We start from the raw sequence: 27,612 nt of genomic DNA on the forward strand, positions 1-27,612 counted from the left end.
CCTGGAAAAAGTTTGTGCCAGAACTTAAGGTCCTTCTGAAGAAGAGTGGTCTAAAACTTCAAAATTGTAACTAAACAATGAATTTAAATCTACAGCTCTTTTAAGGCTTTAGAGCCAATGTAAGGATTATTTTTCCAATATTGAGAATATATGACTTCTCAAAACAAATTAGGGCCTTAGATGTTGTAAAGTAGTTCTAAATATGAGAATGTAAATGTGCAAACATTTAGCCTTATGTTTCACTAGGATAGTAATCTAAGTGATCTGTCCCTTTGCACAAGTCATGATTCCAATATGAAATCACTGTATCAAAAATATTAGTAACACATTGTTGAAATACTATTACTTGCAAAATATTCTTTGTAGGTACTTAATGATTTATGAGTTCAATTAAGACTTGAAATGTTTTTGCTTCTTTATAAAAAGGGGCCTCAGCATTTTAAGTTAACAGCACAATTGTGACAATATACTGATACATCTTTAGATGACACAGAACAAATTCTTAAATTTATTTTATGAAATAATGTTGATGATTTAACCCTAAACCAAACCCACAAGCACAGGTCGGCTGCAAGGAATACACAAATGTATCCAAATAGTACAATAGAGATTTATCAAGAAAACATCCTTTATATTAAATGCAGACCATATTAATAAGTATGAGGGCAATTTTAAGTCGGAACCTAAACACAAAAAGGGTACTGTAAATAAATGCTTCCATAACCACTATCTCCACGTTACTGACAAAATATAATTCTCTTCTAATGTCCCCGAATATAGGCAACTAGTTGAAAGCAGATAGCATTTAGAAACATTAAAAAAAAAAAAAAAAAAAAAAAAGTCAAAATTAACTCCATCTTCAAGGAACTTAAAGACACTGTACTTCAACAAATTAAGTCCTCATTTGTACATAAAATTATTATTCCGATCCTCTTATTACTGATAGATGATGGGTCAATGACCTTTAAGCAAGGACTTTGTACTAGGACCCTGAAGTGTATGTTAAAGGGTTAGTAGGTTCAGTACATTCTTTGTGGTTTCATATAATTGCTTTGCAATTGATTAAATTGCTTTCTTTTAAAGGAATATATTAAAATTCCTTTGGAAAAAAAAGCAAGATTTTTTGAAAAAAGGGATATGCACTATAATTTCTTAAATATGCATTAAATGAACATATGTCAAAATCTGAAATGCAGGCTATTTATTCTTGCACTCCTAACATAGGAAAATGTTGTTAAAAATTAAATTAAGGAAGAAAGAAAAAAGTCAAACATCCTTAAGAAACTTAAGGAGTTTTCACAATTCCTAAGTCAATATTCCTGTACTAAGAGCCTTGACTATGAAGAGGCAGAAATATAAAGAATCTCAATAAAATAAATACAGTAAAAATAAAACAAGAAAACCTTGGTATATAGAATACTTAATCTTTTTTTTCTTTTAATGAGATCATGTCACTGAACGTATACTCTACAAAGGAGGCTAACCGTACGTAGGCTTTTTATCGTATAACATTTAGTTCAGTTGCATGAACTAAAAAATTTCTTAGACATCCACTTATGCTAGCCCACTGCCACAGAACTAGTTCGCAGCCTCAGTATCTAGGAAGGATTATCCTGTCCTCTTTTGCATCAGTCTGATGAGCACTGGTATAACGGTAGGGTGAAAAGTTACTGTAGCTCTGTCCAATTTAACTTTAGTGCAGTGAGGACTGTGAATCTGTCTGAATTCCGATAAGTGACGGTGGCTGTTGACCACCAACCGTGGACAACACTGGTCTTGGGTTTAGACGGGGTGGCATAGAATTAGCAGGGCGAATGAGAGGTGGTGGAGGCTGATTTAAAGTTGGCCGGGGCTGGATGAACCGAGCCTGCTGCTGGAGTGGAGGAGGCTGCCGGTGAAGAGCAGGGGCAGCAGGCAGTGTTGGACGAAGAAGTGGTGGAGGCTGGTTCAGAGTGGCAATGGGGGCTGTTGGTGTTGGAGTGGATGATGGGGCAGGAGGTGATGGACCCAGAGTCCGAGGAGCCTGTGGGGTCTGTGCCTAGAGGTGAGGAAACAAAAATACATGTATGAGATGATAGTTCCTAATGAACTTAGTACAACATAGTTCGGGCTGTCACAGGAAAAACAAAACAAATCAAAACAAAACAAAAACGTAACACCAGTGTTTTTTGGAAGCACAAGCTTCTTTTATTTTAAACAAAACAAAACAAAAACCAAAAACCGAAAAAGCAACGAAGCTACCAAACAGGCATCTTTATTAGTAAACAGCTTAACACTGGAAATAAAAATAAGACTATGAAAGAACAATACACTCTCCATTCTTCTGGGATCAGAACTTAGCATGTCATTAGGACTTAAGAGTCACGAGAGAGGCACCACTGAGTAAGTGTATTGTCAACCTTTCATGCTCATTTAGCTAGTCCTCTGACAAATTAACCTTACAGAACACCACACAAAATGATTCCTCAACTCATATGAGCTCAAATTCCATACACAAACACACCTCCTCTTCTTCATCAGTGCTCTTCCCTGATGGCACATTAGAAGCACTTTTTGTCTCCTCCCCTAAAGCAGAAGCATCACCATTAGAAGCCTGGGTTCCTTGTTCTGCTTCCCACTCCTGCAATACCTCCTCTAAGTTAAACCGACGCCTGTAGTTTACAAAGAAGTTCTTCACTTGGCCAACAGTCTTGTTGCCAATTACATCTGCAATAGCTTGAAAATCTTTACCATATTTGCGGACACCTGGAAGGCAAAGTAAATAATACACCTGTGAAGGATCAATAAGGAGAGCTGTGTGTACTACACATCATGCACACACAAAAGATACCAGCAATGAAAATCCTTTCTCATAAACTCTGCTCATTTCTCAATTCTGAGATAGAGACTAAGATATCAGGGTCACAGATGAAAACTATCAATTACGTCATTTCATCGAGCCAGCCACTTGCCTTCAACTGAACAATCAGGAACTTACCATTTTTTACATACTCAGTTATTTTCTCCAATCCTTTCTTGAACTCTCAAATACAGTCCATTTATTGTAAAGCATTGAATTCTTTGTTCCATCCTCAATTCCACATTCATTTATTTCCCTAGTAGCCAGTCACCTAAATTTGAGCAACACCGTTTGTAAACAAAACTGGATGGGAATAAGCCATCTCTTTTATCCCCTCAATGGACTGAGTGAGTAGTCTTAGAGTTCCCCCATTAAGAAAAGCGTTATAATTTGGTTTTAATATCGGCTTCACTATGATTACTTGCCTAATCTCACCAGGGTACCAACGTAGAGAAATAAGAATTTAAACACACACAAAAAAGAATCATCACAGTGTGACGGACAAAAACAAGGGAAGCTATTCTTTGGAGGTAGCTGGATTTCAACTCCCCTAACAGTTGCAAAGGCTGTGCATGTGGAGGAGTCCCAGCGGTACTGCAGAGAGGGCTTGTTGGGCTTATCGTCACTGCTGTAAATTTAAGAAGGACTGCACATTCAGTTATTTGAGAACTTAACTTTTCACTATGGAAGTTTTATTATAACAAAAGATTACATTTGATTTGTGAATTTGAGATAGTCAATTATACTACAGAATTTGAAATGACTTTCTGTAATCAGATGGGTAATAAATTGCTCTTAAGGGAACTGTAAAAGGAGGTTCACTGACTCATTCTAGAAAGAGATGCACTTAGCTCAAAAGATAAAAGCTGTCACAAATTTTGATTTTACAATTTGATAACTACTGTTTAAAATACAGAAACAGTAACTCATTAATTAGACATGAGAAAGGAGGAAAAAATGATACTTATGATATTAAAGTGCGTAATTTAACCTAAGCAACCAGAATCATGGGGCTTTAAATAAATTCAACATGTACACAATCACAGATGAGAGAATAATATGAGGATATGTTAACACCCCAGGAAAAACGCTAGACACGTTTAGTGGTACCTATTGGTATCATCTCCCCAATTATCTTCTTAAAGCAGCATCATGATATGACAAAATTCTTGCTTTTAATTTCTGCCCTTCTTTTATATGGAGAACTTGGGAATGAGTATCTCCTGCTTACATTCAACTAGCTAGGCTTGACTCCATGGGGTGTTCCTTTATCTTAAAGGCCATTCTGGGCAAGAAGTTTGAGATTATTAAGCTATAGTGATTTTTAATATAGAGTTCTGGGTTTATAAACTATGCTCATTTCCTCTGTTCTCAAAGGCGAAGACATGCATGATAATAAATTATGACACTTGATGTTCTTTACAGCATTTAGCAATATAAATTCTCTTTAAATCCATGAGCTAATGTCCACTTTAAACTCTGTAGTTGAGTATAAATTCTAATGGTGACTAGGTTCCATTGAGGGCATATTTGGCAATAGAAATCCAAGGTTATTTAATATTAGAAATTACTTCTATATATTCAAGTACTTCTCTATTACTTATACTTTGAAAATAACAAATTATTTGAGATTGCTGCACTTGAAAATAACTACTCTTTAGAAATCAGAGACAGTGTTCTATTGATGTACTAATTTTCAAGGGATATTTAGTTTACATTTTAGAAATGACCAAATCTACTGAATACATGAGATTAGAAATGAAAACTTCAAATAAATCTAAGATTAGTTCTTCTGTATTCTAGCAAGAAGTCACATTAAAATTAACTGAGTCCAAGTATGAAGATATTATAACGCTCAGAACACCTATTTCTTTAGCAAAATATATTCCAAAATCTACCAGTAAGTTGTCCCCATGTCTGATTCCATTTTATAGCTGTCCCCTTTTTTGATTTCCCATTTTCTCTTGCTCAATGGACTTTACCATGTCACCAACATTGTTGCACTTCCAGAGTTACAGACCCCTCAAAGCAAAACTACTTCCTATAGGAGCCTTAGTTTTCCCAGATACTCTGGATATCAAGGACCTTTTCCAAGTCACCTAGGTTCTGAGTCACCCAGGTATGTTTATTATTAACTCATGGATGCCAGTCTTATATAAACTACTTTGCAAAATTTTAAGGCTCAGATCAGACCTCTGGAGTCTGGTTGAGGATCCCACTCATGTCCGGAGAACAAGTGGGCCTTCAGGGATATTAATCCCCTCAGCCTGCAGGACAGCTGGGCAGGTTCTGGAACAGCCAGAGCTCTTTGGCAGTCTTTTCTGGACAACAGTAGTCTCATCTGTTTTCCCCAGTGTGTTGTGACAAATTTTGTATTTTTTTTTGTATGCCATGATGTGAGAAAGGTTAGGAAGTACTGTCCAATGAAATATAATGCTAAGTACACAGAAAGTGTTCAGGAAATAGAATTGATTTTTTCTTCCCCAAACAAGAGTCACATATAGCTAACTTCATCACCTTTACACTCCCCATGATGCTGGCTCAACAGCCTATTTTGGTTAGAAGGTGGAATTCTTAAGTTTATACCGTAGCTGATTAACTAGGTAAACTCTAGTGAAACACCAGCTGAAGACTTAATGGGGCAGCTCCTTCAGAAGAATCCCCAGCTAGCCTTCTGGAGGAAAACCTAGCAGGAGCAGTCAAAGCAGAGGAACTAACTTTAACAACACAGGACATCAGAGCTACTGTTGTGCCGATTTGTACCTTGAAGAAGGGTGGTCCATTCTTTTCTCATAATTTATAATAGGCAAGGCCATCTGATTGATTTATCAGCAAGGGAATTAAACACAATGATTAAATCTCTCTCTTTCTATAGATGAAAAAGGCTTATTAGGTCCATCTGAACCATGGTTTTAAATTAAACTTCTCACCTTTAGGGCAAAAAGTCAGTTTTTAAAGGTTAGTAGAATGAAATTTTAGAAAATCCTGGAAGATGTAAATTGTAAATTTCCCAGGAAGACAAAGAAAAGCATTTTAAGTCAAATTTCGAAAGTTCATTTGAAAGTTACAGTGAACAACTTGGCTTCCTATGCTGGCAAATGATACTTTAGAATCTTTAACATACACTTTTAAAGTTCTGTTTGGGAATTAATATAAAAATATGACTGATATTACATTTTATAAAAGCCCACATTTTCCAAACAGTATTCTTCATTCCACCCCCCAAAAACCATATTCGTATATATTTTTTAATTTGGCTAGTAAGATTGTAACTTCAGAAGCATTTGTAGCATGGTGTTTCCCAGCTTTCGACATGAAATTACAGACTTTTTTTTTCTTCCTGAGACAGAAGGGATATCCCGAGACCGTATTTGGTACGTTTAAAAAGTTATTTTTTAAAATCTGATTTTGGACTACAAAAAATAAATCAAAACATTACAGTGGCAAGCTGCTTCTGGGTAGTAAAATTTGGGGGAGGCAGAATATTGTTTCCTGCTTCTTGTAACAAAATTTCTTAAAGTGAGCATATACTTAGTATAACCAGGAAATCCATTTTGAAATAAGAACATAGTGACATCCAGAAACTTCAGGGATACAGCTCTTTCCTATCAAAAAAAGATTAATTTTAAACTCAAACCATTTGGGAACATGCACTTCTTTGTACCTCCTGCAAATCCCTTCAAGAATTCATATTAAGGTGAAAAAAAAAAAAAAGATATCAAATAGCAGTAGGACAGTGAATGGTGTCATGTAGGTGAGGGCTAAAAGTCAAAATCATATATTCTCTTTCTAATGTCTACCCTTTCTCTTCTGAGTCTTGTGTTCCAATCTTCCCTGTTATAAGTTAAATTCTATCACAAAAATGCTGGAGATTTTGAATCAATTATTTGAAGTGCATGCATCAGAGGGCTGATACTTTTGGGTCTCCATTCTTATGATACCTTATGATAGAAGAAACTCTCTAAAGCAAACAGGTGTTTTTTAGATGGAAAAATATGAATCACCTATTTCCATTTCCTTTTGATCATTCATGTACTGGGTTACAATCCCTATGTTTTAATCAAGTGCCAAATCTGTTTTCCCCTCCTTTAGGAACCATTCTAGCTTTTTAAAAACGTATGAGATAAAATTAGAAAGACAATTTCTAGACTTGCTACTTAATTTCTCCTAAAAACAAATGAAACATACAAACTACAGGAAGAGAAGGTAACATTTAAGTGTAAAAGCATAACTGACTAGAACAGTTTTGTCGTTTCCTGTTTTAGAAGAGAAGGCAGGCAATATGGAAAAAAAACACTAAAAATTGAAGTTGACATCTTGATAAAACTGGAAAAATTTCTTGTCGTTTACCTTAAAATAGCGCTAATATTTTAGGTGGGGGATGTATTATTTTTTAGCACTAATGATTAACACAGTTAAGAGAAGGTCTAAAATAAATATTGAATACCATGCTCTGCCTCTACACACTTTAAAGAGTCAATGGTTTGTACTATCATTTAAACGTATTATTTTTTGAAAACAGCTAATAATTGTTCCATTTTACATGAAAAAAAATACACCGAGAATCTAATTCCTTTCTTAATTCTTGTTAAGAAATGTTTATCATATGAGTATCAAGACTGATTTTAGGATAATTCTAAAAGCACTATAGATTAGAAAAAATATTTATATGTAGACGACACAAGCCATAAACAGAGATATTTCCATTAACACAAACTGTGAAGACTATAATTAATTTCAATGTTAACTAATTTGTTATAGTAAGAAAACACAGACACATAAGGCTGGAACAGATTACAGAAAATGTAGAAATACCATTCTAAGCAAGTACTTTTAGAGGTTTAAATTAGTTGGTGTTTATAATATCCTACCTGTGGACTCTTGAAGAATGTTACTCAAGTTTTAACATAGCTAGAACTAAAATTAACATTTAGTAAAGTGATAGATTACACAAGTATAAACCAGATATTCTTGTTTGGTCTGAGCATGACTTCCCCCCTTCCAAATAAGGGAGAAAGAAGGAAAAATAGTTTATTATTTATTTAAATATTTATTATTTAAATGGTAGTATTTAGTTAACAACAATATGAGTATATGGTAAAAAGAAAAAAGTGGGAAATATATGTTTAAGCCCTAGGAAATGATCTTAATATATTTATGTGGTTTTAAAAGAGTTACAACAAATAAGTTTATTTAACAGAATTATAAATCTCACTAAATGACACTAGAATTTACAAATTTCTCTTTCCAAGTCACTCTAATAGTCAACTATGAGCAAGATTTAAAAAAGCATTTAACAAATGAGTAACCAATCAGAATATACACACAGAATGTCTTAAAAATAAAGTGCTTATAAACTATTAATATCAAAATATAAATGATTTACTTTGTGAAACTGAGAATAATATCATCTAAAGGTTTATCACAAATAAAGATTAAAGAGAAAAAAAAACCCAAACAACTGCCCGCTAAGACAGGTACTTCTGAATAGCAAACTCTAAAGTTAAAAAAAAAAAACTGCAGTTATGTACCTTACCTACACTGAGACTCAGGTTCAGGTGACATTACTATGTGATTACACTGTTTATAAGACATACTTCTAAGAATTTTATAAACGTGTGGGCTCATTAGCAAAAAAGGCACTTTTTAATTTTCCCTAAAATAACTATTTTGGACACAAATAGCTCTATATTATTTTATTTTATGAAACAAAAACCACCCAAAATGAAAAAAAAACAAAAACAAAAAAACCCTTAACAAACCCAAAGAGAAACAAAAATTCCACATACAGAGTTAAAATAAATAAAACGATGACATTAACATATTAAGAGAGTACCTTCAAAATCCTAAGACATGCATATTTCTGTACAAATTGCTACATCAGTATGATTTATTTAAGGATTACTTTTCAAATGGGCATAAGAATACAATACTGAATATATCTCAGCAGAGGGGAAATGTTTGATTATATTCATAACTATTCTTTTAATATATATAAGCTGAGATAGTGTCCACATAAATATATAGCTTAAACTATAAATGTAAACCTTGCCATTATCCCTTTCCTTGAATGCAGCTCTGCATCACATCCAGCCCAGCCATAAGACTCAATGGTCTCTACCACTTAAAAACAGTGCTGCAGAACAGTTTCAAATCCTGAATGCTTTGGAAACATCAGCCCAGATTTCCCAAGTAAGTCTCTTCAGAAAATCCTTTACTGGGATAATTTTCTTATACTAGAGTACAGGATTAATATACTAACCTTTAAGCAACTGAAATACTGGAAATCAGGGTTAAATTCTCCAGGCTTTATACACACATGCACACGCACGCGCGCACACACACACACACACACACACACACACACACACACACACAAGGATGGACAGAGAACACAGGCTTTACATCAATAAAAGCAATGCCTCCTCAAATAACTATGTTAGAGCTATTAAGTCACAGATCCAAATCAGTATGAAGCAGCCTCTGGGGAAAAAAAAATTTTTTTTAAAAGTAAGCTCTACGCCTAACATGGGGTTTGAACTCATGACTGTGAGATCAAGAGTCACATAACCTACCAAATGGGCTAGCCAGGTGCTCCTGCTAATTTTTTAATCTGAATTTTAAATAGTTTCTAATTTAAAACTGGCTACTACTGAACATTATAAACTAATTAAGCTTTGTTCTGACTCATTCAGAAACTTAGTTCCACAATTATAGATGTGCTCAATGCACGTCCAGTACCCTGCCTCCGTAGGATCAAGCATTCTGTTTATGAAATGACTATTTTGTGCTGTATAGGCCAAAGAGAAGGATGACATCACCGTGTTGGCACCGTCCTGTGACAGTTTCTAATCACAGTGGCCAGGTAATTCTTACTCACTCTAATCCAAACTGCAGAGTTGTCTATTAATCAGTTTTTAATTACATTATTCTCATATCCAAATGATACCTGCAGATCATTTTTGAGTTAAATATGTTCTCTATGTTTGAATACCTAGAAATATTTTTTAAAGTACTTATATGTTTCACGAGGGCCCAACTTTCTTAGATAAAAAAAAAAAAATTGCTAGTAGCTACTGACCTAGCAACTATTAGCGCTCAACACAAAGAGGGCTCAGCCAGGAAAACCAAATTATAGACCAAACTTACAATTACACAATCAGTCCTGCAGACAGTTTATCTTGAAGGGAAAAGAAAAAAAAAACAACAAAACACAGCTACAACACTGAATAAAAAATATACAGTTTGTCCTTCCTTAATTCAAACATGGGAAAATCCAAGTTTATAATGCTTCCAATTTGCCGATAGGCATTCATAATACAAAAAGTGTTCTGTCATATAATTCAACAAAGCATTCTTATAAATAGTGCATTTAAAAATGCTTTATGTATATTTTTAAAAGCATCTCTTAACTCTCTCTTTTGTTTTACATATATATATATATATTTAAAATTGGGTTTCTAATCATTCAGTGTCACATATCTCAAGTTACAATACGTTGAAAGTGTATCACTAATATTTTCAGTACCTGACATTTATCAAATAGAGAAACACTATTATACAGAGTAATTAGAAAAACCAGAAACATAATAGTTTATGCTCTTAATGATGAATTATCAATGACTAATATAAAGAATGAACCCAACTGCAGGAACACAGAAGCAAAGGCACAGAGAAACCATATGACTTGTTTGAGCTTGTCATCACCGTCATGGTTAAGGCTGAGAATGTGTTACATGCTATACAGGACCCAAAATGCATATAGGCTCAGTAAGTCACATCCACAAGAACAAAACAGAATTCCTGATTATCAGGAATTTTTGTGTTTGTGGTAAACACAAGAGCTCTTTCTTGATCCATTTCTAAAGAAAGGGAAGAACTATGGTCGTCACCTTTCATGACAGGTTAAATAGTTAACAACAATAACTGCTTATCTTTAATATACCTTGCACTGCTAGAAGCTGCTCCTCTGTGGTCCAACGGGCATTAATTTTCTGATTTGACTACAAAATTAAAGAGAAGTTTCCTAATGAGGATATGAAGACAGACATTTTTCCAAAGTGCTTATTTTTTTTTAACTTTTCACCAAATCACAGACATGAGATTACTAAAACTCTGATTTACGTAGATTCTGTTTTTATAAGGATTAAAAAAATATATTCTGAGTTACCTTTTACCCACACAAAAAGATAATGAAAGTGAAATGTACCAATTTGGGAGCATGAACAACATTCACATTTATACTCTAGTCAGAGGCATTAAAACTGAGAAAATCTATTAGTCACCCATTTTCCAACTACAATGTTCCTACCACACATGGCAAGTGTTAATTTTAGCTTGGTTTTAAACATTTAAGAGAATTAATCTTCTTTAGAGAAGATCTGTGACTCTCTTTAAAATTTTTTCTCTTCATATTTAGAATAAACCTAACCTTGCTCCACCAAAACCAGTGTTACAAATGAATATAGAACTAGAGACGAGGCCTAACTCCTAAAATATTTCTTTTACTTTCTGAAGCAGAGAGTGACGCACTATAAGAACAGATTTTTCCCCCAAGACCTCCCCACATTTCTCCCAATATTTTTGTTTAAAAAAAAATCCAAGTTCAGGATTTTTATTATGACAAAATTACAATATTAAACACCTAATCAAATTTCATTACTGTATACTCACTGATTAGTACAAGGACTTCTGGCAGAAGAAGGAGGGACAGAAATAAGTACACCAGTCTACAGAGGTTTGCAGAAGACACTACCAGATAAATTGTCCTGGTGTAATACATGGATGGATAGGCTGTGATACATGGATGGATAGCAAAACAGAAAGAAATGCTTTCTTTGAGAACAAGTGTTTAGGTCTTATCTCACTCAAGGTCTTAGCAATAAGAGTTTCTACAGTACAAAGAGGTTCTGGGTACATCTACTTTCTCACCATGAGGAAGGTGTATAAAAAGCAAGCATTCAGAAGAAAGACTAAAAGAAAAAACTTAAATTAGAAAAAAATTATTAGAGAAGAAAGGAAAAAAGTTTAAAAAAAGACTGAATAAAGGAGGGACAAACCTAAACCAGAGAGCACTGAATACCAGGTGATGAGATTAAAAGAGATAGCAAGGCAAGGCCAGACAGACAGTGGATAAGCCTCAAGGTTAGGATACTGGCAATGAAATAAAAGAACAGCAAAAAGGTCAAGAAAAAGAGGGGGCTATAGCATAAAGAAGCAGTAATAAGAAAAGAGTGAACCAAACTTTAAAAGTGTGAAAACGAAAGAAGGAAGGAATGGAAAAGCAAAAGGAGACAACAAAAGAAAAATTCAAAATTTTAAACATATGTTCCCCCAAAAGAGGGCTAACAAGAATGGAATAGGAGCTAATATTTGAGGTGGCAATCTGATGTCACCTGGGCTGTGAAAGGTAGATAAAAGAGGTCCTTGGTACCCAAGGATAATTGTTCTAGAACCTTTTTAAAAGGCCCAGGCATTTGAGAATAAATGGTGTAAAAAAAAATAAAGGGTTGACTACAACTTAATCTGAAATATGAAACTAAAACTTATGAAAATTATTTTTTAAATAGTTAATGGTTTCACTCATATGCTTTTATTTATTTTTTTATTTTTGGCATATAATAGTATAATGGCATAACATTCACCAGCTTTGAAATTTGTAACATGAGCATATAATAGGTAATTCTGTTTTGAAAACTTCCAACAATTTTTTCAAGGGCCTCCCTTAATTCTTTGCTACTCAAATTGTTCTTTGAAATGCGTATGAGTCATCAACCTTTTTTCAATTGTTAACTCTGCTAAATACCCATCTGTTAACAATTTTGCAAGTGATTAAAGCCATTCTCTTGTACTTTCATAGACTTTATGAAGTTTTGCATCTTTTGCAAGGTTTATAATTTCATTTTGGTTTGTGCTGTATTTGCATTAGATTAGCAAGGAAGTAATAGAGAAGGATGCTGATGTGATGGATGGGAAAGATAACAGCCAGAGTTAATGAGGGATAGCTGGTGAGCAGGGCCTAATTTTAGAAGTGCTTAGTTCATCAGTGAATATTCTCTTGTTTGGCAAATTTGCTTATCCATGAATCCTTCAGATTAATGAACACTGGATACTGAAGATCTCCTGTAATACTACATTACAAGTGTTCTGAAGATTAAATTTAGGATAAATGTAAAATTTTTGTAAAGCTATGTTTAGAACATATGTTAAAAACCTCTAGCACAATGCCTGAGCCAACTGAAGTTGAAGTTGATTAACTGATGTTTGTTAAACCTGAAAGGCAGAAACTGGGAGAAAAGGTACCATTAATGAAAAGGGAACAAAAAATAAAAGAGCAGTAACACGCACTATGAAAACTTATTTTCAGCTTATAAGCAAATCAGGACACAGGAAAAACACAAATAGCTATTAATAAAATTAAAAGTTCAGAGTATATGGGGAATTTAAAGCTGAGAGGGAAAAGTCACAATGACTAGAACAAAAAAGAAGGAAAGTTGGAAGGGCTGGACATTGAGGTGGGTTTAAGAACAGGGTAAGTTTCCGAAAGGCAAAGATGAGGAGAAGGCATATCACGTATAGGCAACAACAGATCAACAATTAGGAAGAACTAATAAATAATCCTAGAAAGTTGGTGATATTTAACTAAACTAAAATATGGTAAGGATCATTTATGGAAGGGCAGTAAATATCAAGGTTAATGAGTTCACACTAAATTTAATAAGCAATAGTTTCTTGGGGGAGAGGGAACAAGGGGAGAGAAAGAGGATTCTAAGCAGAATAAGACTTTAAGCCCACACAGCTGGGAGAAGGGTGGTGCTGTTAAGGACCTAAGAAGTTCTGAATTGCTGACTGGGGAGGTGTGGGAAGGCAAGGCTACGATGGTGACAGTAACTGGGGATTCACTGACAATGAGGTAATTAAGCCATGTCCATTCAGGTGGAGCTCAGGATCCACTTGAGGCTAAAACAGGTTCATCCATGTAAACACAGTTTTTAAGGGTATGGAAAAAGTTTGAGGGAAAACAATGGAGCCATAGCTTACTTAGATGAAGGTTCTAGAATCAGCCCATGAATTAAAGAAAGATTTTCGCTTTTAATTCCAAATTACTCTTGAAATATTCTTAAAGGTGGTAATGGAGACAGGCACACAATCTCTCAGTAAGTCCACATGGCCAGGTATTCCTTCAGCACTGAAATGGACCATTAGTTTTTCAGTGAATCCTAGATGAAGCCTTTGGTTGAAATTTAGGGTAGCAACGAATGAACAACATGAATACATACATAAATACTAGAATTTCAAGTCAAGGAAACTGCTCACACAGGAGGCACATGGAAGCTGAAGCTGACTCAAGAAACAGTGGATTCACAGTTCCACCTCCTAACTGCTCACTCTGGGGGAGATGCTTGATAAATGGAGTCCAGGCAGGACTGCCAGCATTACTCTACTTGCTATTATTAAACATTCTTTTTCATTTGGCTGAGTATCTGTGGTTGAGTTTGTGTCATTTATATGTACATATGATATAATTTTAATATTTGAAGTGATGAGCTTGTATGCTGTCTCCAAAGAGAAGAGCAATGAATGAGGATAAAAACTTGGGAGAATGCTTATATTTATGTACAGAAAGGAAATTACAGCTGAGATGGGAACATAATAGTTATAAAAGACAACATCACCTCTCAGAAGTTAAAGGGAGAAGGAGAGGCTGTCATCTATGTCAAGGGCTCAGAAAAAGGCCAGGGAAAGGAGTGAGAGCTGTGGAATTCGGTCACTAGCACCAGTGTTAGCCTTTAAGCAGCAGCTTCAGTTGAAAAATGTAGGGAGGGGGATTGAAACTGCATGAATTAGAAAGTCTGTGTATGACAGAAGGGAAGCAGTGGAAGAAAGGGAAGACAAGGAGAAACAGGGTCAAAATTTTTTAAATATACAGGATTTCTTTAAGTTATTGATTTTCCTATTCTCTTTTAAACTCAAGAAACTTTGGTAGAGATTTAACTTAAGGAAAGGACAACTAGAATATATCTAGCAATCTAAAACTGTGTAGTAATTGTGGCTAGCTAGGTAGTAGCACAGAGAACATACTTCTACAGCAAAGCCCCAACTGAAATGCTGTTGTTTTAAAAATAACACATTACTCTAAACTAAAATAATCCAATGTATAATAGTCATGAAACTAATAAAAGGCCTAAAGAGCCTTCTAGAAGAATCTATGACATCCTTAGAAGATCCTTCAGAATCTTCACTGCATCCTTTCCCTGTTAAATCAGTCTTCACATCTTTCCCATTTTTGTCAGTAGCAGATTCATACTATCTCTGACTTGAAAGAATTAGGAAAGGTCACCAAGTTAAACCTTTCATCCAATGCTTAAAACTCCATCCAATATCTGTAATGAAAGGAGGTCACCCACTTATGCATGAAAGCATCCACAGATGGGGAAATTTCTAGCTTCAAAAAGCACTTTTTTAAGTTTCTTCCTTCCTGGATTCATTAATCTCCTTGTCCCCACGCACCTACCTCCAACTAAAACAAGTCAAAGCATAACCCCACATGTCACCACTCCTCCCAACACTGTTACACGGTTTCAAATAGATACATTAATTTCTATTTGGCAATGTTCTTTGGATTTATCACTTGCTGGCCACTCCTGCAATTAATACCTGACCCTACCCAAAACTCCTTTTACCATTTACTTTATCACTCACGTGCTTAGTATTTTAGCAGCTATAAAGATTCCAACTTAGCCTATGCAATACTACCAAGATAATCTTCCTAAAATTAAAAATTCCCATTACATCCTTCCTATAGGAGGAACTTACTGGTCTTCCCATTTGACTTAATTTAAAAGGCAAACTTCTCTTCCTAGCTCTCAGACTTTTATACTCCTGCCCTTGCCCACTGCTCTCTATCATAAAGAAGTCCCTGTGAAACCCAATCTTGTTAATATCTCTCTCATACACCATGTTTACTCATCCTCTGCATCCAACTTTGCCTTCGTAAGTAGACAACATGCTTCATGAGAAAAAACTGTTTTATGTTTTACACTTCCACTGGATTCTGAATAGTAATCAGCACTACAATGAGCACATCCTAAGTGCTCAGGGAATACCTGTTGACTGGTTTTTCCCCACTGGATTTATACATAGTTTGAATGTACTGTTCAACACCAAGCCAGTGTTCATACTATTCCCTCCACTTGCCCTTTCTTTATGTGTAAAACTCCTATTCATCCTTCAAACTTCAGCTAAAGCATCTCCCATTAGGAAGTCTTTCCTGATTATCCTAGCAAGAATGAATATTACCACTTGTTTTCCTGTAGCATTTTACTTGTAAATCTATCACACAACTTCAATCATTTCGTCTTATAACATCTAGACGGTAAGGTGGTGTTTTTTGGTTTTTTTTAAAGCAGATGAAAAAATCCATCTCTTCCTCATTTTAATGTGTCCCCTCTTTCCCTTACACACTTCCCCCAGTGCCTAAAACAGTGCCTTACATGAAATAGGTGATCAACAAATACTTATGGGAGTGAATGGACTTTCTTCACCAAATATTTTCCTAAATGAAAACAACAAATACAACCAAATGAGTAAGTAAAGCATCTTAATAACTGTTTACTTCCCGTTGAGTTACATCATTTAGTAGCCTACTGTTCCAATGGTTAATGAAATTCTTTTGTTAGGTATTAGGTAGAAATCCTATTAACTAACCTAAAGAAAAGGGGATAGATTAATTTTTCAAGGTGTTTACGGTGACTGTTAATCTAGTATTTTGAAATGTATCTATTCAGGTTATTCTCCCCTGCAAAGCAACAGAAATTATATGATAAATATAAATATATCCTGGGTATTTTCTAGATAATAAAATACACATATTTTTTCAAGTCATCTGAGTTCAATAAATCAACCTCAAAGTAATATTCAAACTTCACTCTATGGATAATAGAATGTTAAGATTTTGGTAGTTTCATTTTATCATTATTTTTACAAAAAAACCCCAAAAGATGTAATAAATGTTTGATAACTTCTAACCCCAAAACTGCATTTATTTATTTATTTATTTATTTATTCATTTATTTATTTTAAACATTTTATTTATTTTTGAGACAGGGAGAGACAGAGCATGAACAGGGGAGAGTCAGAGAGAGGGAGACACAGAATCTGAAACAGGCTCCAGGCTCTGAGCTGTCAGCACAGAGCCCGACGCGGGGCTCGAACTCACGGACCGCGAGATCATGACCTGAGCCGAAGTCGGCCGCTTAACCGACTGAGCCACCCAGGCGCCCCCCAAAACTGCATTTAAATGTGAGAATCAATATACAATTTTGCTATTAAATGAAAACTTTCAAAAGTAAGAGGGAGCATGATATTAATCTAGGACTTCAACTGAACTCTAAGATTCTGAAATATAGCCAAAATTTGACTATTTATTAGATGTGTGGCTTTGATCAAGCCAATTAACCTCTTTGAGGCCCAGTTTTATCGTGTAAAATAATAGTATTTGCTTCATCTACTTCTTGGGATTGATATGAGCATCAAATGAGATGGCATAAAGTTGTAAGTGCTATTGCATTTTCATGTCTTACTTTATATAATGTTCATGAGTGAGGTTATCCTTCAATTTTCTGGAAATACTGAGGTCAGAATCAGTTTCCTTGAAAATCTGGTAGATGTTTTCTGTAAAACTGTCTGGGCCTGGTGTTTTCTTATGAAAAAAATGTTAATTGTTCCTTTATCAGGTTTTCTTTTTAAAACAATTTGGTGAGATAGATTTTCCTATGAATTTCTAAGTTTTATTTAAATTTTCAAATTTATTGACAAAATTCTTTAAGGTACTCCCATGTTTTCAGTATCTGCTATTTTTTTAAGTTAATTTATTTTCAGAGAGACAGAGAGAGAGAGAGCGCACATGAGCATGTGCACAAGTAGGGGATGGGCAGAGAGAGAGGAAGACAGAGAATCCTAAGCAGGGCTGGAACCCATGAAACCATGAGATCATGACCTGAACCAAGATCAACAGTTAGACATCCAACTGACTGAGCCACCCAGGCACCCCTATCTACTGTATGTTTTAAATTTAAATTTTAAGTTATGAAATTATAGGCATTTAAAGTTTTTGGCTTTTATGCATTTAAAGGCATAAATATAAAATTAAAATAATTTCAGTGTAAAACTTAAAATAATTTTTGTTACAATAATATAAAGTAGTATTCTTTGCATTACTATTTCTAGATAAATAGAAATGTCACTAGAATGTTTGCCGGATAACCTGTGGTTTTGGAATGAGATATTTTATTAGTCTATATATATCTTATTCTTTTCCATTACCTAACCTTCTTGAAAGAGACCATTTGAAACAAAAATACAAAAACAATTTTATTCCTAATGATTCTTCCTTTCTAAAAGATTCAAATGAGACAGAATATGGTGCATTAGCTCTGAAGCACTGTTTTTCTGCCCTCCCCCCACCAGCCCCTCACACATATTTCATTTGTAGATATTTCAGGCAACCTGTGATGGGGCGTGGGGGTTGGGGTACGGGGCATCACATTAGGACCAAATAAGATTATTTGATTATTACATACATAGAAAGGCAAGTACAGGATATGAAGCATAGCATAGGAGTCTTAAAAAGAGAGAATGGAGAAAAGATTTAAAATAGAAGCTTCTGTAGAAAGATTTGATTGGACTTTACAGGCATTTAAATACTCCTATGATTGTCACAAATATCAAAAATATATTAGATTTCAGACGAAATACAAGAAAGGCTTGAGAAAAAGGTTAATCTATATCTTGTTTTTAGATTTCACATTTTCAGGGGTATGAGTACAAGAATGTTAATTAAGTCCACCTACTAAAATCCTAACACAAAATCTGAATCAAAAGACAAATACCTTAAAATAAAAAATTACAATTGCTAAATGAGCTCCTTTTCTTGTAATCTTTTTCCTGTTGTATTACCAAGTCACACACCTTGAGCAAATACTGCTGTAGACCCAGAGATGTACTGGCTTGCTTCTCAATTACCTTCTACTCTCAGTGCACTGGGCCTATTTGTATAACTGTTTTTCCCTACTTCGCTTGATATGAATTGCTAAGGGCAGGAAAGAAATGAATTCACTTAAATCATTAGCCAAGTCTCAAAAGACTAACTATCTAAATGACAAAATAGAGACATGACAAATTACCCACATTATGACATCTTCAAAGTATTAACAACGCATGTGACCAAAATAGTAAATACTGGATAGATAATTCAGAGAATAAGGTTTCACCACACTTAGTCACATATATTCTTCAATAACATACCTCAGGAGGTTTGAATTCTTCAATTCCACCTTCCATTTTCTGTTTAAGTGCACTGTTTACTTGCTTAGCATTCTGAACCTTCAACAAAATAACCCAAAGTATGAATCAGATCACATACTTAGGTAAATGTATGAATATTCAATAAATGAAAAGGATATAGGATATATACCAAAACCTGCTTAAATTTTATTTCAGGAGGACAAACACTTATACTTTATCACACTTGGGGCCATTCAACTAATACCCACATCAACTATATATGTATCAACTAATTTTATATATATCTAAAAAACTAAAAGTCTACAAATCATAGTATCTGAGTATCTTTTAACAATATCGCCTCATAAGAAAAATGGTATATAAAGGAATTAAATTCCATTACTATTTCTCATTACCATAATGTTTTGATCAAATAATTATTCCAATAAGAATAATTTTAATAATCATAAGTATCACTGTTGGTGCTTCACATGTAATAAATCATTTAATTCTCAACTATTTTGTGAAGTAAGTATAATCAGTTCTGCTATAACGTGACATACGCATTCTCAAAAATCAGCCCACTACGCAAAGCTGCACAATAAAAAACCACAGGACTTATGGGGAAACAGTTAGGGACACAACACTGAAAAACCTCATCGATGACAAAAAAAAGGAACCTCATAAAAATAATAGTTTTATGCATTCTAAATAAGAAAGAAATTCACAAATGCTACAATATAGATGGTACTTCACCTTGGAAAAGACCTGAGGTTGCTTAGAGAAGGTAGTGTCAAAACAGTTGCAGCTTGTGAGTTACTGGGAAGTGGCAGAAGGAGGTCATTTGAAATCAGATGCAAAGTTTTAACACCACATGTGGATGTGTGTGGTTCGTAATATGCAGTGAACTGAGGGAGACAGTACACATCTGAAGTGTGTGGATACATACTCAGCAAGGTACAGTTTTTCACTGACAAAAGTCAAACATAACCAAATGCAAAATGCACATTATACTCAAATTGTTTCCTAGTGTTATCAGTTGTGTTGGAACAGATTCATGTTTTCAAACCAAGCTTTATAGCAGAACTGACTCTACTTTTACTGTAACCATTTTAGAGATGAGGAAGGTAGGGCACAGAGAAGTCAAGAAACTTTCCCTAGGCCACAGCTCTAGGAGGCAGAACATGAATTTGAACCATGCCAAGTTTTTAACTACTATTTTACTAGAAATATTATTAACATTTACTAGAATATTAAGGGTTAGGATTTTTTTTTTTGCTCATTTGGTTACATTTTTTCTTGGTTTGCTCTTTTTTTTAGTTTGCACAATATTTATAAAGTGATTTGTGGAAATTTTTTCCTCAGAGATCATTCAAATGTGGTCAGCCATGTTAGACATACAAAGATAAAATGTAAAAGTCTCAGTCTTTAAAGATTTCATAGATTAGTGGGGAGATAAATATAAAAGTATAGTAAATGCTAAAACACCCAACCTAGACTTGGAGGAAGAGAGAGAAAGGAGTAAGTGTTTTGTATATGTGTTAGTGGGTGTGGGTAGTGGGGAAAATAGGGTAAATTTTCCAAAGGAGATGACACCTAAATTTAGTTTTAAAGGATTAACAAGAATTAAGCAGGGAGATAAGGTTGGAGCAGGAAATGCCTTCCAGGCAGAACAGCAGGTAGAAAAGACAAGAAAGCAGTTAGGCTGGGCCAGAACAAAGAATTTGAATCTTGCCTAAAGACTAAAGGAAACTTTCTGAAGAACTTTTAAGCAAGGGAGTAAATGTAACCATATTTGTCTTTTTAGAGCAATAATTCCAGTTGTAATTTGGAGAAGGGGATAGAGTGAAGACGAAAATTAATCTAACAAGCCAGAGAAGAAATACTGAGGACTTCAATTACCACAGCAGGAAAGAAGGGGCGATGGTGGTGGCACACAGACGGATAAAATAAATAACTTGGAAACAAAATTAAGATGTGCTTGGGAAAAGCTGACAGGGGAGACTCAGGAATCAAGGGTAACTCCAGTCACTGGCCTGAATAAGTGAGTGTGCGTGGTGCTGAGACAGGGAATGCAAAACGAACAGGTAACTGGAGTGGGTAAGGGAGAAGTCCGTTTAGACACTAGGAGATGGGTCTGGGATATAAAAGTAGTAGAATTTATAAACCCAAGAGTGCAAACCTTTACTACGTCACACATCAAAGGACTAACCAAGAAAGGAGTTTAAAGCTTTAAAGAAGGTCCTTCATAAAAATCAATAAATATAAGCTATAAGTGAAGTAGTAGTGTCAAGGATAAAGTATAAATACAGGTGACTGAGTACATTTTATCCCTTCATTATTTAAAAAAATTTTGAGCACTTGGGCACCTGGGTAGCTCAGTCAGTTAAGCATCTGCCTCTTGATCTCGGCTCAGGTCATGAACTCATGGTTCGTGGTTCAAGTCCACATCAGGCTCTGTGCTGGCCGTGCAGAGCCTGCTTGGGATTCTCTCTCTCCCTCTCTCTCTCTCTCTCTCTCAAACTAAATAAAAATAAACTTAAAAAAATAAAACAAAAAATAAAAAAACAAAAAATTTTGAGCACTTTTTAAAAATTTTAACCATGTTACCAAAAAAAAAAGTCGAACGACTTTCATACATCAAAACTGGGTTTTCCTTGGCTTTAATACATTAAAACGACATAATCCAATCTAACTCATGTTATCACTTTCAGAGACACAATGCAACTGGAAATACTTTTGCCATTCCAGTGGATATTTCCAAAAAGCAAATGCCTATGGGTGCTCCTGCATCTTCAAAAGAAAAAGAAAAGGAACAGAACCACAGTTCTCCAATGATGGCTGTATTTCCCACACTGCAGAAAAACAATAAAAATCATCCTCAAGGGTTTCAATATGTATTGTAACAAAGATTTCACTCCTTCAGTTTCCTTGCTGACTTCTTAGATCACTTGATTAGAAGACTGCTTTCATTGCTTTTTAACTGCTATTGGTACTTGGTGGGATCTAAGTTTTAAACTTCTGTAAAAAACATTACAAGCTATTTCATGTAATTTAATTTTGTGCTGAATATTCTTCAAAGGACTTTATAAATAATACAATATTTTAAATGAATCCCCAATTCACTTGTCTTTCTACCATATTGTTGCTTTCTCCAACTTTATCAACAAATGATCTAATTCCATGTAAATTCAAGAGGAACCCAAGGACTGGCACTCTTCTAATAAAGCCAGTGACCATAGGAAAGAAGCCCCTGAAAACAAGAAAAAAATCAATAAATTTCAAAGATCATGCCTACCGAAGGGCCAACCAACAAGGACAACAAATATACCACCCAGGAAAAATCTTGTAGCTTTCATGTTATGTTTTTGGAAGAAGACTGTGAATGTTCTTTGTAAACCAATTGCAAAAGCCAAGCTAGTCACAAATAAAACATTTCCAATAGCCAGTAGTGCTTTGTCAAATAAGAGAATCACTCCAAAGAACAGGAAAAATACTCCATATCCTGTTAATCCCACTCCAATTCTCTGGGTGTCCGGTAAGGAGATCATGGCTGCCAATGGTGAGAGCAGTTGCAAAAGAACCTCGGGGTGCCCAGGGCGTGAAGCAAAGTCAAGAGAAGCGCCAGGAAGCAGCCCAGGCAAGAACCACCACATCTTCTGGAAAGATGCAGCCACTCCTACCCCAGCTTTAAGACCACTCAAGCCATTTTTAAAAATATTACAGACAAAGTGTTTTAGAAGTTCTCTAAGGAGAAGGGGTGTTGTAGTTTGGGAGATGGGAGTCTTACATACATTCACTGTTCAACTAAAGGCTAAGCATTCAGTCAAAAACATGCTACCTATATTGGAGTCCAGCGTCAGAGCAGTCAAAGGAAAGGAAGTCTAAGAAGGAAGAAGTGGTTGTCAGTGTCAAATATTATTGAGCAGTAATAGATTCAATAGAAATAAGAACCAAGAAGAGGGCATGAGATCTGGCAACCTGTTAACAAATAAACTTGAGATTGCTTTTGCAGTGGTAGAATTAGGATAGTGTATGGGGCAGAAATTAGATTGGGATGGGTCAGAGAATATGTGATGATAAGAAAGCAGAGGAAGCTAATATGGTAGATATTTATTCAAGAAGTCGGTTGGAGAAGAGAAGAGGAATGTAAGAGCAGTTTGGGGAAAAAACAAGGGTCAAAAGATAGAGAAATCTGAATGTTTGGGACACAGAAAAACGATCTTGCTCCCACACTATACTGCTGCAAGATTCTTACATTTTATATACAGTGCTATAATATTAACTCCAAGGAAGCATATTGTAATACTTAAGCTAGGACGATTATGGTAGGTTGAAGATGCATACTGTAATCTCTAGGGCAACTACTTAAAAGATGCGAAGAGATACAGTTGAAAAATGTAAGTAAGGTCATGTCACACTTCTCTTTAAAATCCTTCAGTGGTTTCCTAACTCATGATTAATTTTACATTTCTTAACATAAATTCCTGTCTGCCTGTGCTGTAACGTGAAGGCAAGTAGAAATTAACGAAGAGCTTTAAGATGAATGATTCTGATCGTACGAGTATTTTAAGAAGATAACACTGACAGCAATGTATAACATGGAGCTGCAGAGAAGTGGATAGTAAGGACAATCAACAAGACAGTTAGGGTTGGATAAGAGGTGGTAAGGGCCTGAACAAAGGTAGTAGTGATGGGATTAAAAATGAGGGGACTGATTTAAAGAAAATTTCTCAGATAAAACTTACACAACTTGGTTACCACTTGGGTTTGTGTGTACCGGGGGATGTGATAATAGCAAGGGATAAATCAAAGATGATTCTCATGCTTCACTAAGACAGAAAACAGAAAAGAAATCTTTAGGGGATAGATTAGATGCCTAGCAGGTAGCTAGAAATACAGCAATATAGAGCTTGGGAGAAAAGTCATAGCCTGAGAAGTAGATTCAGCTGTCACTGGCATGTAGTGTATGGTTGATACAGACCAAGAAAGTACAGACTTGGAAGAGTACCTAGATCTAAGAGACACGGAAAACAACGGAGACAAATAAAAAGAGGAAAAGGTGACCGAGAAAGGCCAGAGACCTAATGAAAACCATTAACTGAGTACATACTATGTGCAAGGCACTGTTGTAAGCATTCTCATGTATTTTCTTATTTAATTCTTCCCAAGCATCATGTTGTTATCCACATTTCAAGATGAAGAAACTGAGTTAAGAGTTAAACAGCTCCCCTAAGGTTACACACGAAGTAGACGATGTAGGTGGGGTTAAAATTTAGGTTCACTGACCCTATATCCTTACTCTTAACCATGATTAACCTAATTATGATGAGAATACATTTATAATACCTCGGCTGCTACCACTGGTAATAATGATGAGGAGGTGAGAGCAGCCAGTACTCACTGAGCATTCAAAATGTTCCAGACGCTGCTCAACAACCTACATGTAAAATCTCAAACAATTCCCAACAACTTGCAAGAGAAGTAGGATTATTACCCCCAATTTCATAGATATAAAATTGAAGCTCAGAGAGTCTATTATTTCCCAGTATCACAGAGCTAACAGGTAGTGATGCTGGGATTCAAATTTAGAATAGACAGAAGCATCTTTGAATTTGGAAACAAAGTAAATTTTAAAGACTGAAACTTATGTAAACAGGTAGCTGAGAAAACGTGCAAAGAGCTGAAGTTCACTGAGGTTTCAAAAGGGGATAAACAAAATGGATAGGATCATTAAAAATGATTTTTATGAAATACCTGACGTTTTAAAGAGATCAGCTCCATGTCCAGTTGCCGCAGGATGGTGTTGGCTGCATTGGGACTACAGGAAACTGCTACCACATCCTCCTGGGTTAAATACATGCCCTTAGGTGGACGGCACTTGGAGCGCTGAGAGTGATGGCGGTGTTGTAAACTCTGATACTCTCTCCTTCCAAGTCCAATCTTGCTGGTTTGGACAGGCTGTTCAGTATTGCCCTAGAAGGATAAAGGTAGAGTAACAGGTTATTTTGTTTTCACACACAAATAACCTGAAAACAGTCTATTACTAGAAGTATCTGCTGCACTAAGTACACCTAAAAAAGACTTCTAACCCATTACATCACATATGAGTACACACGCAGCACTTACCAACGGGGGGAGAAAAAGTATACAACATAATGCATCCCTGACCCAATCTACTCAATAAAATGTTTGGTTTCCAGCCCAGAGGCCTATAGAGGACTATGAACAAATGAAAAAATAAGTTGGACTCTAAACTATTCTTGTTTGCTTCAAAATAGAATACCATTTCCCTCAGCAATAAAGGGCCAAAAAAGCTATAACTTATTAAGTGCAAAAGTATTTTAAGAAATTAAAAAGAAGCAAATTAGGAATTATGACAAGTGGCCAATAACATTTCATTCTCACTTTAAAGTTGTTGAAAGAGAAGTAGGCCCCTAAAGATTAAAAAGGACACAGAATTATCTTTTTATTTTTTTATTTAAAAAAATTGTTTTAATGTTTATTTTATTTTTGAGAGAGAGAGAGAGAGAGAGAGACAGAGCATGAGTGGGGGAGGAGCAGAGAGAGAGGGAGACACAGAATCCAAAGCAGGCTCCAGGCTCTGAGCTGTCAGCACAGAGCTCGACGCGGGGCTCGAACCCATGAACCGTGAGATCATGACCTGAGCCGAAGTCGGATGCTTAACCGACAGAGCCACCCAGGCACCCCTCTTATTTTTTTAAATGTTTGTTTATTTTTGAGAGAGCGAGCGAGTGAGCATAAGTGGGGGAGGGGCAGAGAGAGAGAGGGGGACACAGAATCCGAAGCAGGCTCCAGGCTCTGAGCTGTCAGCACAGAGCCCAACGCAGGACTCGAACTCAGAACCATGAGATAATGACCTGAGCCAAAGTCGGACACTTAACTGACTAAGCCACCCAGGTGCCCCAACACAGAATTATCTTAAACTTGACATTTCTAAACTCTAAATCTATTTATCTGTGAATAAAATATGATGTGAATTTGTATTTTGGAAGAGGTTAAGACAGTCCTAATAATAATGACCATGAAATGTTAAGTAGGATTTCATTGTTACTTTCAATATTCTTAAAGTGTGACATAAAAATACAATGTTATTCTGTGCTTCTGAGACAGGAATCCATTTGAAACTGCCCATTAGGTTGAATGGCACCTAATTTCAACTGAACAGATTTAATACTCCAATTCTTTAGAAAAGGAATCCAAGGGGATAAGTGAGTATACAGGAGCTGGCACTTGCCTAACACCCATGCTTCAATGGACAACAGGTGTCTCACACTGGGGGACATCTACGCGGCTCAGTTGGTTAAGGGTCAGACTTCAGCTCAGGTAATGATGTCACTGTGAGTTTGAGCCCTGATCCGGCTATGTGCTCTTGATGCAGACCCTGCTTTGGATCCTCTGTCTCCCTCTCTCTCTGCCCCTCCCTTACACTCTCTCTCTCTTAAAAATAAATAAATTAGAAAGAGAGAGAGAGAAAGAAAGAAAGGGCCTCAGGTTGGTAGGGCCTTCAGACATTTAGCAAAAACAAATGCAAAGTGTCTCTAGAAGAATGCATTTTATTTATTTTTTCTTAAAGTTTATTTATTTTGAGAGAGAGAGCATCCATGTGCATGTGGGGGAAGGGCAGAGAGAGAGAGAAAGAGAATCCCAAGTGGGCTCCGTGCTGTGGAGCTTAAATTCACAAATCCGTGAGATCATGACCTGAGCTGAAACCAAGAGTCGGATGCTTAACCAACTGAGCCAACCAGGTACCCCTTAGAAGAATGAATTTTAAACCCACGTCTCAAAAGTTTTCCACAAGTATGTTCCAAGGAAAATGAGCTCTCAACCACAAACTGCAAACAAGTCCCATGAGTGACAGACAGCGGAACAAAAGAATTAGATCTGCAAAGATTGAAGATATTAGAATTACTGGATAAAGAAAATACAATGTGTTACATGTGCGTAAAGAAATAAATGACAGAATTGAAAATATGGAACATTCTTTTATGAGTCTATCAGAACTGACTAAGCAGATATGCAAAAGAACTGAATAGAACATCTAGAAATAAAAAAAAAAAATAGTATAAAGATTAGAAATTCCGTGATTAGAAACTCAGAAAATTAGACAGAGCTCAGAAGAACAGCAGCAACTGCACACATGTAAAAATGACCATAATGCAGTACAGAAATATGGAAAGACAAAAAGATGGAAAATGAGATGGTTAAGAGACATGTTAAAGTCCATTAAAATGATTCCCAAAGGAAAGAATAGGGAGAATGAGGAAGACATAATATTCAAAGAGGCAACCAGTGAGAATTTTACAGAACTTAAGACATAGGATTCAGGAAATACAATGAATCCAAAACAAGTTTACAAACAAAAACAAAAACAAACAAAACAAAACAAAAAACAACAAAAACACCAACAACAAAAAACCCCAGCTCCACACAGATACATTAAAGTGAAACACCACTGGGGTGCCTGG

At 35.6% G+C, this 27,612-nt stretch overlaps 2 protein-coding genes across 5 annotated transcripts in view; both read right to left on the bottom strand.

Annotated features, from left to right (window-relative positions):
- Window positions 1-356: 356 nt before the first annotated feature.
- RCOR3 (REST corepressor 3) overlaps window positions 357-27,612 on the bottom strand; it is a 52,019-nt gene continuing 24,763 nt past the window's right edge. For 3 of the 4 annotated variants that reach the window (XM_042924568.1, XM_042924567.1, XM_042924571.1), the window contains 5 exons: window positions 24,881-25,099; window positions 19,145-19,222; window positions 10,785-10,842; window positions 2,504-2,745; window positions 357-2,038 (listed from right to left, as the gene is read on the bottom strand). In XM_042924568.1, coding sequence (XP_042780502.1) covers window positions 1,694-2,038; window positions 2,504-2,745; window positions 10,785-10,842; window positions 19,145-19,222; window positions 24,881-25,099 — 942 coding nt within the window. In that variant the 3' untranslated portion in view covers window positions 357-1,693. The remainder of the gene's footprint in view (window positions 2,039-2,503; window positions 2,746-10,784; window positions 10,843-19,144; window positions 19,223-24,880; window positions 25,100-27,612) is intronic. The other variant, XM_042924570.1, reaches the window with a different exon arrangement.
- LOC122211435 (vesicle transport protein GOT1B-like) lies at window positions 21,720-24,823 on the bottom strand. The gene is given in 3 exon segments (XM_042924572.1): window positions 21,720-22,396; window positions 22,398-22,421; window positions 22,423-24,823. Coding segments are annotated over 3 exon segments (549 nt in total). The 5' UTR covers window positions 22,780-24,823; the 3' UTR covers window positions 21,720-22,228.

Source organism: Panthera leo, chromosome F3 (assembly GCF_018350215.1).
Source record: "Panthera leo isolate Ple1 chromosome F3, P.leo_Ple1_pat1.1, whole genome shotgun sequence".
Lineage (NCBI taxonomy): Eukaryota > Metazoa > Chordata > Mammalia > Carnivora > Felidae > Panthera > Panthera leo.